Source organism: Haliaeetus leucocephalus, unplaced genomic scaffold (genome assembly GCF_000737465.1).
Source record: "Haliaeetus leucocephalus isolate CR32 unplaced genomic scaffold, Haliaeetus_leucocephalus-4.0 Scaffold251, whole genome shotgun sequence".
Lineage (NCBI taxonomy): Eukaryota > Metazoa > Chordata > Aves > Accipitriformes > Accipitridae > Haliaeetus > Haliaeetus leucocephalus.
Window position 1 is genome coordinate 3,823,184 of NW_010972687.1, and position 12,520 is coordinate 3,835,703.

The 12,520-nt window shown below is 38.6% G+C and overlaps 1 protein-coding gene across 1 annotated transcript in view; it reads left to right on the plus strand.

Moving 5' to 3' along the window:
• CEP78 (centrosomal protein 78kDa) overlaps positions 1-12,520 on the plus strand; it is a 29,372-nt gene that overhangs the window by 350 nt on the left and 16,502 nt on the right. The window contains exons 2-8 of the mRNA XM_010568737.1: positions 2,063-2,332; positions 2,555-2,730; positions 3,349-3,421; positions 3,903-4,006; positions 4,767-4,941; positions 6,849-6,962; positions 7,218-7,282. Of these exons, the coding sequence (XP_010567039.1) occupies positions 2,080-2,332; positions 2,555-2,730; positions 3,349-3,421; positions 3,903-4,006; positions 4,767-4,941; positions 6,849-6,962; positions 7,218-7,282 (960 nt within the window). The 5' untranslated portion in view covers positions 2,063-2,079. The remainder of the gene's footprint in view (positions 1-2,062; positions 2,333-2,554; positions 2,731-3,348; positions 3,422-3,902; positions 4,007-4,766; positions 4,942-6,848; positions 6,963-7,217; positions 7,283-12,520) is intronic.

Consider the following 12,520-nt stretch of genomic DNA (forward strand, 5'->3'; position numbering starts at 1 on the left):
GCTGCTGCCGGCCCCTGGGCGCTTCTCATATCCCCGCGGCTGATGGCGGACGGCGCAGTCCCCAGTTCATGCTGGCTGGGGAAGTGGGGCACTGAAGTAGTTCCCTGAGTTGGTGGCAGTATTGAGTGGGCGAAAAGTTAAAAAACCACTATTTTACCCCAGTTACAACCGGAGTAGTTAGTTTGCGTATGTTAAGTGGATGCTGTATTACGTACTTAAATACAGCGGTCCAGCAGGTCGAATAAAATGTGTTTAGCCCCAGCAGACCACCAGGCCGTGCTTAATAAAGCGCCTAAGCAGAGAGTAAGCGGGTAGTTGAGCTTCCTGTGTGTGTCTTGCAGTTCCGGATGCAGGGCATGGTCATTGTTTCTGTGGTCAGTGGTCTTGTATGGCACATTTCTTTACCCCCCGATAAATTTGCCCAGCTGTTTTTTGAATTGCTATAAACTTAGAGCTTCGTAAAACCTCTTGGCGTGCAACTGGTTTTCTCAGGTTTACTCTGTGGTTTGTTTCTTTTTTCACTTTGTCACTAGCTGGTATCGTCTGATGTCATCTTGCTTCTGCATGGAAAGAGACAGTAAATAATTGTCCCCTGTGTACATTCTCAGAGCCAGTCAAGATACTCTAGGGGTTGTGTTAGGTGCACTAACTTCCATGCAGAAGAGCTCTACTTCATATAGTTGTTTCTCAATTGGAAGTTACTGTGGGTCTGATTAGTTTGGCCCTTTTCCTCTCCACCTGCAGGTGGGTTAAACTTCAGTGCTAGCGCCAGGAGCTCCTTCCTTTACTTCTGTTAGAGGTGTGGTGTTCAGGTGTTGCAATGAAAGCCACCGTAAAAGAGTATTGTTTAAGCTCTGGAGAGAAAAAGCTACTATATTGCTTATTGATACACCGCCTGAAGTCAGTGGTGCTTTACAACTGATGGTCAGTCACTTTCTGAAGCTGAAGTGATGGATTATAATTTACTTATTTCTGTTCCTGTGGCCACAGTGTGGTGATTATCTAATGCTAGTAAATCAGAGCTAAAATAAAAGAATAAAAGGGGGTAGGAGAGCTATCATTAGAGTTTCTATTCCTGTTAGTATTACAGTTTCATCCAAATACTAATAATGTGATTTTTTTCAAAATTATATTTGTACAAATCACTCTCCTCACATAGTTGTACATATCCAGTAATTCTTGTCCCATGTTGACATACAGAGTGTTTCAGAAGATCGGCTGAAGCTTTCTAGTCTTTAACAATATGAAAAAATGTGAACAATGTTTGATACCCAGTGTGGGATACTTAATGCTGTCTTGAGCATTAAGTTTTTTATATAAATAAATAAATAAGTTTTTTATAAATAAATAAATAAATAAGTGGGTCCTCTTAATATCCTGACAAACATTCCTATTGAGACCGTGGAATTACTTACTCTTAATAGCTGTGACATGGCAGTGTTTAGAGATTCTATGTGGGAGTTAGTGCTGTTTTGCTACATGGGTACTAATGTGTAACAAAAACTTATGCCTGCAGAGTGCTTTCCTAAATTTACTGGGATAAGTACATAAGGTACGCAATAGCAAAAATATTTAGGAAACACACAATTTATTCTGTATTATGAGAATTTAGGCTTTTGATTGAAGTAGCAGAGAAGTTCACAACTAGTTCTCTATGGAATAGTCATTTGTATCCCTTGATGTTGGGTCAGGGGCTGTCCAAGGCTTTCAGGAGTCTGCAGACCCTGACACTACAAAACTAAATTTTGAGAGGAAAATGAGAACTTTAAAGCAGTTTGTGCTTGAACATTAGGCCTTTTGTGTTTTGGGTATACCTGTTTGTGTGGGAGAATAAAAATGCATGGTTTTTGGTTGGGTTTTTTCCCACCCCCTTATTCATTCAACTGTACTCACACAGGTAGTGAGCATCACAAGACATTAATGTTTTAGCTGCCACATCAAAGACATGTAAATGTTATACAATATGCATGTTTTGGGTATGCATATTGAGTTGAGACTGTGTTATGAAATCAATTATATGCTGGAAAAAGTTTACTTTTTTTTTTCCCCTCTCTTATTTTAGAGAGACATCACATAAAAATGATTGAGTCAGTCAAAATAAGAAGACAGTGCATGCTGGATTTCTACTCACATTATGAACATCTGTGTGCCCTTCAAGGCTCTGTCCCACTGAAAGCTGTGAAGGCTAACCTGACTCAGGGTGCTCTTGATCTAATTGTAGATCATATCAAAGCTGCTGATTGGGTACCACTTCTGAATTCTATCAGGCATAATAAGACCCTGACTTCTATTGGAATAAGAAGTTTTCATCAACAGAGTCTTGGAGAATCAGGTTTGTAGTGATGGCTATAAAAGATAAATACGTTGGTGCATGCATATTAGAATTTGTTGCGTAAAACTTTTGTGTGATTGAGTACACAGGGGGGAGGAATTGTAATACCTAAGGAATTATTTCTATTTAAGAAAAGCAGCAAAAAAGCAAGGTGTGATTATGATTGTTTTTAAGTCAATAGGGACTGGATTTTACTGATGTGTAATTTTTGTTGTTTACTAGGTGTTGAAAGATATAAAACTTACTTTAGAAGGAGAATTCCAGCAATTCGATCAAAAGACTTGACTGGCCAACTATGCAAAGCTGTCAAAGGCTGTCTCAGTATATCAGATGTACTAAAAAATTTAGAACTGCAGGGTTTGCTTCTGAGGGAGAGAGATCTAATACTTTTAACAAAGGTGAGAATATATTAGTATACAAATAAATGGAAAATATGCTCAGAACATAGAGAAGTAGCAACTAAATTTTGTAAATATGTCACAGACAAGATGTTCTTCTTCTAAGATATCTTTGTGTTATCCATCACATGAATGATTCTTGCTGAGACATTTAGTATAACCTAGTCTTGCTGAACCTGTCAAAATCACATAACCTTCCCTTGCCCTGATTCATCAAGGCTTATTAGAGTTCTTAGCAACATCTCTGCCTTGTGTTTGGGGAGCATAAGTTATGCGTGTGACTGGAACTACTGTGCATGTGCATGACAGAAGGACACCAAGGAGATAAAAACAGGTCTTCAAGACATCTTATTGGAACACTCTCCACTTCACTGGTGATTGTCTTCTAGGAAAGGAGGTTGCTGCTTGTTGCCTGTAGGCTACTGCTCCTCTTGTGCTAAAGAAATGAACTAGCTTAAACTTGGCTTTAAGATTCACTTGTTTTGACCTCCCTCTGAATGCCCTAGAGTTTTTTGTAGGGAGCACAAAGAGGTCTGAGCAGTCTGGGTGACTTGGTCTTTTATCTGTTTGTATTTTTGCTTTTCAAGCCAGTTAACAAACATTGTTTTTATTCTGAAGGGCTTGGCCACAGCTTCATCTCTAGAGAGTCTCTCTTTAGCCCACTGTCCAATTGGAGATGGAGGATTAGAAAGTAAGTTCAGAATCAAACCCATGTAAATATACTTCTCTTTTTTAATCCTTTAAATAGGTACGTTTTTTCAGTATTTCCATTCCTGTTTTAAATTTGTCCGTAGTGATTAAAATAACAATCTTCACTTTATTCTACATGACTTAACAACATTTGAAGACTTGAATTTCTTCACTTGATGCTAGTAAACAGCCATACTACTTTATAATGATGTTTGTACTTTTATTTAGAACAACAGTCATAATATTTGTTTGAGGTTAGCTCTTTCTTGATTTGTTCATATTTTGGCTTGTTCAAATAGTCTTTGCTAAACACTTGTGCTAGAAATATATAATCTTAGAACACTTTAAATGTATTTAAGATATACTTTGTATTTCAACACTAGTTCTTTGTCAATCCAGCTTCTTAATATGGCAGTGAAAAAGTGTGTTCTGGTAGTCTGGCTGTGGTATGTGTGGATAACGTGTGCTTTTGTTTTCTTCAGCAATCTGTCAAAGTATAAAGAATTCAGCCACGATCAGATATGTAAATTTCACAGGATGTAGCCTCACATGGCGAGGGGCAGAACATATAGCAAATGTATTAAAGGTAATTTAATCACCTTTCTTAGAATCAGATGTTCACAAGAACTTGTGAACAATCAAATGCATTTGATTTTTTTTCTTTGACTTTCAAGCTCTAAATCCGTCAAAGCACTTTGTGAGCAGCATATGTGAATACTGAAGTTAAGTATGTGAATTTTGTGACTTTGTATGCCAAAAGTAGCTTACTGGTGTCGGATTTAAATATGGTATTTCTTAGTAAACATCAGTTAAATAACAGTTCAGACTGAGGTATTTTCTTTAAATGAGGATTAGGGCTGTAAATGTCTGACACCTGTTTTGGGGAATGCTTCTTTCATTGTCACAAATTTTAAAAAATGTCTTAAGTATTCGTAAGCATTGGGTAAGAATAATTGAGTTACAGTTTAGAAGCTACTAATTAACTGATTAGTAAGCTTGTGACTAGTACAATATTCTAATTAATGTTAACATTGGTTTGGAAGAAAGCACATAATTTCCTAGTGTGTATTTCCTATTCAAGATGTGTTGAAAGTGTCTGTCTGCCAAAAGAAGTTAATAAGATGTTTTGTAGCTATGTTTAATAATTTGCATTGCAAATTGGATGATAACAAAGATGACTTAACTGTAATGTTTAAAAATGACTCAAACTCAGAAATGGTATGACTGTTTTTCTTATATCGGCACTCAAGCCATTAAACATCAATTACAAACAAAGATAACCTCTGATCTTGCCATCAGTAATGGCTTTGCCTTTGCACTTGGTAACACCTTCTTTGTTTGCAAAGCACCAGGCAATGAAAAGACATGGTGAAGCTTGGGCTGAAAGCCTGCGCTACAGGAGACCTGACCTTGACTATATGACTGGTTTGAGGCGAATTACTTTCAACTACAACATGCTTGTTGGAGATAGAGGAGCAAGTGCCTTTGCAGACTGTCTAGGAGAGGATCTTTGGCTAAAAGGTATTGTGAAATACTGCTCTTAAGATACAGTAGTGGCAGGCAGAAAACTTAAAATTGTCTGTTGTAGCAAATGTAGCTAGCTGAGTAACTCGCTGTTCAGCAAGGAAAGAATAATCTTTCTTCAAAAGAAATTTCTCTTCCTCTTTTGAATTGTCAAAGTGGGTGAATACTATTGTATCATCTAGTATTGTCCTGTAGTGTTTTGGGGAAGTAATTTTTTTCTACAATATATCTGTACAAAATGACTAATGGTGCTGGTGTAAGTCATAGCATTCTGTACATAGAATCAAATACTTACCTGTTGATATCATTTTATAGTTTGAGCTAGGTGTACAGATAACATGCATACTGATGGAAGAGGATCAGATTAGAGAATACTTAAGCCAACTGGACATACAGAAGTCCATAGGCCCTGATGGGATGAATCTACAAGTGCTGAGGGAGCTGGCTGATGTAATTTTGAGGCCATTCAATAATCCGTGAAGGATCATAGTGATTGGGCGGGCTGCCTGAGGACTGGAGGATAGCAAATGTCACTCCAGTCTTCAAGAAGGCTGGGAAGAAGGACTCAGGGAACTACAGGCCAGTTAGCCTTACTTGGATCCCTGGGAAGGTGGGAATGTGCTGCCATCCACAGGGATCTCAACAGGCTGGAGAAATGAGCTGATGGGAACCTTAGGAAGTTTAACAAAAGGAAGTGCAAAGTCCTGCACCTGGGCAGGAATAATCCCATGTACCACAACATGCTGGGGGCTGTGTGGCTGGAAAGCAGCTTTGTGAAAAGAGTCCTGGAGGTCCTGGTGGACCACAAGCTGACCATGAGCCAGCAAGTGCCTTTGTGGCAAAGAAGGCTAGTGGTATCCTGGGCTTCATTAGGCAGAGACTTGCAAGCAGGTTGTGGGAGGTGATTCTTCCCCTCTACGTAGCACTGGTGAGACCGGACCTGGGTGCCCCTGTGCAGGAGAGAGCTAGAGCTACTGGATAGAGTCCAGCAAAGGGCCACTAAGATGACAAAGGGACTACAGCAACTCTCACTTCAGGAAAGGCTGAGGGAGCTGGGACTGTTTAGCCTGGAGAAGAGAAGGCAAGGCTCAGGGCAGGTCTCATCAAGGTGTATAAATATCTGAAGGGAGGCTCTAAAGAAGATGGCTTTTTCCAGTGGTGCCTGGTGACAGGTCAAGAGGAAGTAGGCACAGACTGAAACACTGAAGGTTCCTTCTGCACATCAGGAAACACTTTCATACCATGAGGGTGACTGAACACTGGCACAGGTTGCCCGCAGTGGTTGTAGAGTCTTCCTCCTTGGAGGTCTTTAAGAGCTGTCTGGACATGGTATGGGGCAACTGGCTTTAAGTGAGCCTGCTTGAGCAGGTGGGTTTGGCAAGATGATGTCCAGAGGTCCCTTCCAACCTCAACCATTCTGTGATACTGCACATGCACAACATGAAATAAACACCAAAGCCATGATAGTAATATTTCATGGTGACCATGTAACTCATTGATGTGTGCAAGCAATGAACTTGTAGAAGCGTTGACTCAGACTTCTTAGACCTAAGTTGTGTGTTTTTACATATGATGTTACCTTGGGCAGTTGAATTAATTGGTGCCTGGGAATATTATATCTACTAGGAATTGTCAAGAACAGTGACTTAACTGTGATTTGTATATTCCTTCCTTTGCAGTTTTTTAGCAGTTATTTCTTAATGTTTATAATACTGATATAAATTTCTAGTTTTCTTTTCTGAAAGTAATATTCTTGTTTTTACACATGGCTGTTATTATCATGTCCTCTTTTCTCATGCTGCGTGTTCTATGAAATGATTGTTTTCAGCAGGTGTGGATTGTGTTAAATACTGATTACAGGTTATGCCACTGAATATTTTTGTTTACCTCCTTAAACATTTTAGCACTTGATTTGCAGCAGTGTGGAATATCCAATGAAGGAGCAAGGTCATTATTAGATGCTCTTCAAACTAATACAACATTAGTGGTACTTGACATAAGAAAAAATCCATTAATTGGTATGTACCTGTATCTACCTTTGTGCTCTTTGTGATTGTGGGGTTTGGTGTTTGGGTTTTTTTTTGTGGGGTTTTGGTGGGTTTTTTTTCAGTAACTCTGGAGGGAAGAGCCTGCAACAGCATTTTGTAAGCATTTTTAAAATGGGGAAGCAAGTAGGGTAGGAGATGTGTACTGCTTATTCAATGATCTGTTTGTTTGCATAAATACTTGTTTCATACTTGAAATTCTTAATAAGATATCTTAATTCATTCTAGATCACGTTATGATGAAAAACATTATTGAAAGAGCTCTTATGAATGGAAATAGTGCTAATTCAGAGGTACGTCTTAGGCATTTTGGAGTGAGTTTAGGGTTTTCTTTGTAGCTGCTGTTGCATTTTTTTTTCTTTAAAAGGACAACTTTGTTCAGAATGAATCTAAACCAGCTGTTTTAGTTAAACAGAAGTCTGACTCTTAAGCAGTTTAAAAACAAACAAAAAACCACTATGAAGGGACAACCTAAAAACACTTGCAGCAACATGATATTGTATTGGGCATTTTGTATGATTTCTTATGTAATTTAAGGTGTGCCATAATAAAACAAGGATATCCATTTAATGAAAAGAAAAATGGAAATATGTGTGTGTATACTTGGGCATTACTGTAGAACATGTAGGACTGCTGGAAGGCTTTCTGTTACACGTGTCTTTCTTGTTAACATGGTAATAATAACTTTTCATTAAAAAGTAAAGGAAATCACAATTTAAAATTTAAAACTTTTTGAAACTTGTTTTTTGACAATAATTTACATAGTTACGATTTTTCTAAGTTACTCAAAGCTATCCTTTCTGATGCTAATCATCTAAGGAACCAGAGTTTAGTTGAAGTACAGTACCCCTTGCCATCTTTATCTAATAGTCCATGGAGAGTTTACAGTAACATGCATAAACTGAGTATCTGGACCATTTGTGATTAGGTATACTGTTTAAACACTGAGTCTTTTGTTTATAACACAGAAATTGGATTCAGTTCCCAAAAGAGACAGCAAACAAATGAGTGTACTCTTGTTCTTGCTTTCACAGAGCTGCAACAATCCCAGTTCTTGAACTTGCTGCTCTTTTGTTTTTGAAAAGGCTTAAAAGTCAGAGCTGTGGATCTGTAGGGAATATCTAATAAACTGAGAAGTTTGTGTGTATAATTCCTTGAGGATTAATACAGTTCTCCAATCTCTTAAAGACCTTTTTGGAGAAACTGAGGTTGGTGGTTGTCCTGGTTTCAGCTGGGATAGAGTTAACTGTCTTCCTAGTAGCTGGTACAGTGCTATGTTTTGAGTTCAGTATGTGAAGAATGTTGATAACACTGATGTTTTCAGTTGTTGCTCAGTAGTGTTTAGACTATAGTTAAGGGTTTTTCAGCTTCTCATGCCCAGCCAGGGCACAAGAAGTTGGCACAGGACACAACCAGGGCACCTGACCCAAACTGGCCAACGGTGTATTCCATACCATGGGATGTCACATCTAGTATAGGAACTGGGGGGAGTGGGGGCGGGGAATCGCCGCTGGGGGACTGGCTGGGTGTCGGTCGGCGGGTGGTGAGCAATTGCCCTGCGCATCATTTGTACATTCCAATCCTTTTATTACTGCTGTTGTCATTTTATTAGTGTTATTATTATCATTATTAGTTTCTTCTTTTCTGTTCTATTAAACCGTTCTTATCTCAACCCAGGAGTTTTACTACTTTTCCTGATTTTCTCCTCCATCCCACTGGATGGGGGGGGAGTGAGTGAGTGGCTGCGTGGTGCTTAGTTGCTGGCTGGGGTTAAACCATGACAGTCCATTTTGGCGTCCAACATGGGGCACGAAGGGTTGAGATAACGACAAACCCGACCAGAGCTTGTTAAAACAAATTTGTTCTAAGCATTCATTATGTTGATTTATGTATTCTTAGAGTTGTTGCTCTGGTTTTTAAAGCTCTGTTATGTATCACCTCGCTTGCTGTATGTAGTTCCTCTTCTACTGCTTATCATCCGTGGGAGGTGGATTAAGGTTTTCGCTTTGATGTATGGTATAACACTGGTTTATGGTATGATAAAGTTATCGGCTGTGGGATTAATCTGGTATTTGCACTTAGCATTGTCACCTTTATACTGCGGGAGCCATCTGTGGGAAACTATTAATAATTATACCATTTACCTTTCCTCCATGGAAAACCAGTCTATGGGTGGGGTACCTTTCTTCCCCTCTCCTTTCTCCTTCAGTCCAGTTACAATGGTGTTTGAGAATTTTGAAAAATTTGAATACTCCTGGGATGTTAGGACTAGCACGGTCCTAGCCCTACTGCTAGGAATTAGCATACTTCTGAATGTGGTTCAGCTCTCATTTAGGGTTAAACAGCTATTTAAGAAGATCACCCAGAGATGTGCCCCAAGGCTGGATAATTGTGAGTGGCAGGGTGTGTGGGGTGGTATGGGCAAGTACCTAGAAAAGTGGGCACCTCCAATGTTTTGGAAATTCACCCCTGAACAAGTGCAGGATCCAGAAGAACTAGTAAAATATTTGGAAAAGGTATGCTGTCACCCCGGCAGCTCCAGAGAGATACAAATCACTGCAACGTATTGGGGCCTGGCCCATGCCTATCAAGCCCTGTTTGACACCACTCAGTACCCTCAAGGGGAAGAGAAAGTCTGTGGACCTAACAACAAAATGATGAGCACCGTGGCCACCCAAACCTTGGCAACGGGTGCTGCAGCAAGATGAATGCAAACATTTGATGTTGAGGTTGATATTCATTTGAAACCGAAACAGTTACTACCCTAATCTAGGATTTACACTTGGTTTTGAGCTCAGTTGCAGAAGCCTGGATATTATAAAGAGAAATCAGTTGAGTTTCTTTGAGATAGTGTCTTGATGTGCTCTGTATTGAAAGTCAGCAATATGGGGGTTTGTTTTGTTGTGTGTGGGTGTTGGTAGTGTGTTGTTTTGTGGTTTTTGGTTTTGTTGTTGTGTTTGGTTAAGGTTTTTTTAGGATTAAAAACTCAGGGAATAAATTAGCAAATAGTCACAGGTGTAATGAAGACAAATTGTTGCTAAGCTCTGTTGCAGAAAGAACTGCAAGGACTGTTTCTTCCTTCTGCCAATAGTCAACATTCAGCCGTATGAGTTTAAAAAGTCAATGTACAAGTAAATACAATTTAAGAGTGTATTTGTGGGAGTCCTAATGACATATTCTAAATTCTGGATGTAGCTAACACTGTGGTTCTTTCTACTTTTAACAAGTTTTAGCATAATACAAAAAAAATCAGTTATTTTTCAGGTTTTCCATGAATTCTTTTATGGAGGATCCATTATAGACTAAGTTTACAAATTTAAAGAAGCAATGTTTGGTTTTGGTAGCTTAAGCTTGTCAAACAGAATACAGTCAGTTAGCATCTACATTGCTTCCTTTTGTCATCTGTGTGCTGCCTCCAGACCTGTGAGGTTTTAAAAGGATGTGCTGGTCCATTTTTTGTAGTGGAGAAAACATGCGTATCTATCTTTGAAATTATTTAATTTAGTATGGATTTTTTTAACCTATTGTATTTGCTAGAGATCTGGATTTCATATTAAGAGAAAATGAGGAATCAATTGGACTAAGTTTAGCCTATGTGTAGAGACTTCTTGAACACAAGGTGTAAGATGTAATTTTCTGTGTGAAACTAATCTGTCACTTTTGCAGCAAGTGGCCTAACTTGTATTATATCTCACCCACAGATAACTAAAGAGTTGCGTGGATGGTCATCCCTAATACTGCCTCCAGTTTCAGATTTTTATCCTGCCAAAGGCAAACTGTCATAACTCTCATGAGTGAAACTCAGTGAAGTGTTGAATTTGCCACTTAGAAGTGGCAGAGCTGCATTCTGTACCACTCATCATGGCACCTGTTGTGTCAACTCCGTGGTTTTGCTTAGGCAGAAGATATATTCAGGTGCTTCTCTGTTGCTTTAAAAAGAGAAATTTGGTGGGCTTTTGAATGGCCTCATAATAATAACAACCCATCATAACTACAAAAGATCATGTCTTGGCTGCCACAAATAGCCTGTAATGTACTGTCAGCACTTGCTTACTGGATACCAGTCACAGCAGCCCTTCCATCCTGTTCTGCATAAAAACTGGTTGTTTCTCTTTGCTTTTCAGTAGCATGTAGGTGCTTGCCTTTTGGGTTGGGTTTTCAAGTTTTTAAGAAGAGATGCCTACTGCTAATTGATGCCTTTAAATTTGATGGACAGCTGAAACAGGAAAGTTGTATTATCCTAGCAGCACTGTGTAGCTAGCTAGTGGCTTGTAATCGTAGATATGATTGGATGTAATAGGTGGTGAAAGTTTGTGTAGATTCTGAGAGAGACTGAATAACTTAAAGGAAAAATCCACTGAACTTGTCTATAAAACAAGTTGCTTTCATAGTCACAGATCAAGTAATTTTTCAACACTGTCTTAATATGTTTGCTGTCTTTATACTTAGATGTTGTACAACAGCAGCAGGCACCTAGACAAGAGAAAGGCTACTAGGCTAGATGAACTTTAGGTTTAACCTAGTATAGCTGCTCTCTTATGTGTGTAGTAAAACAAAATTAAGATATGCTTGCTTTTAGAAGTTTACAATTTAATTTTACTTTTTCTGTCTGTTTTTTAGTTTAAAATGAACAATTCACTTGTCTCAGCAGCTAGATCCAGCTGTAGACACAGCAAAACTTATAAAAGGATTGTCTGAGTCCTGAGTTTGTTTTTTTTTTTAAAAAAAGTTTTTCTTGCCAATGATAAACTTGGACTAAACTTGGTTAGTTAGAGCACAGTAATGGCATTTTAATCTTCCCTGGGCATTAGGTGGGAATAACTTTGGCATACTGTTCCTAGTACTCTGATGTGGGGTTTAGAGTTGTCCGAGAGAAGCTTTGTGTTAATAGCAACTGCATTTCCTTCGATGGCTGCTTCAGCACTGGACTTTGTACTAACTATAGCTTGATGCACACTAAAGAATAAATGATACTGTAACTTAAGAATATCTACCTGGAATAATAAAACTTTTAATGGTGAAAGGGGAACTTTTAAGAATAGAGCTGTTGCTGTAAGGAAATGAAGTTTGAAGTACAGCAGCTGCCTTTGATTATCACTATGTCTTAATTTTAGTTTGGAGGCTTTTACTGTGTAAGGATGAATTTTCATTACAGGCAGTGAAAATTAAACTTCCAATTTTTAAAAATATTAACTTTATTGGCAATACAAAATCATGTTAGGGAAGCCTTCGTTACTCTGGATGTCTTTGGCCTGAGCCAGTCATTCCTAGCAAGCCAGCTTTCTGAGAATGAAATGCAAAAAGCCAGAGTTTCCTTTTTATAAGGTTGATGCCTTTTTTTTTTTTTTTTCCGTATAAAAGAAGTGCTTTGCACAGGAGAATGGGATGTCATAAAGGTGTTCTGGGAACGCTTTCTTACAATGTGGCACTCAGACTCACATTCAATCTGTGTTTGAGTTGGGGCTTTGTGGGATTTTTATTTTTCCTTAATTTTACAGTTTATTATTAAGTTTTCCGTAACTAGCAGTATT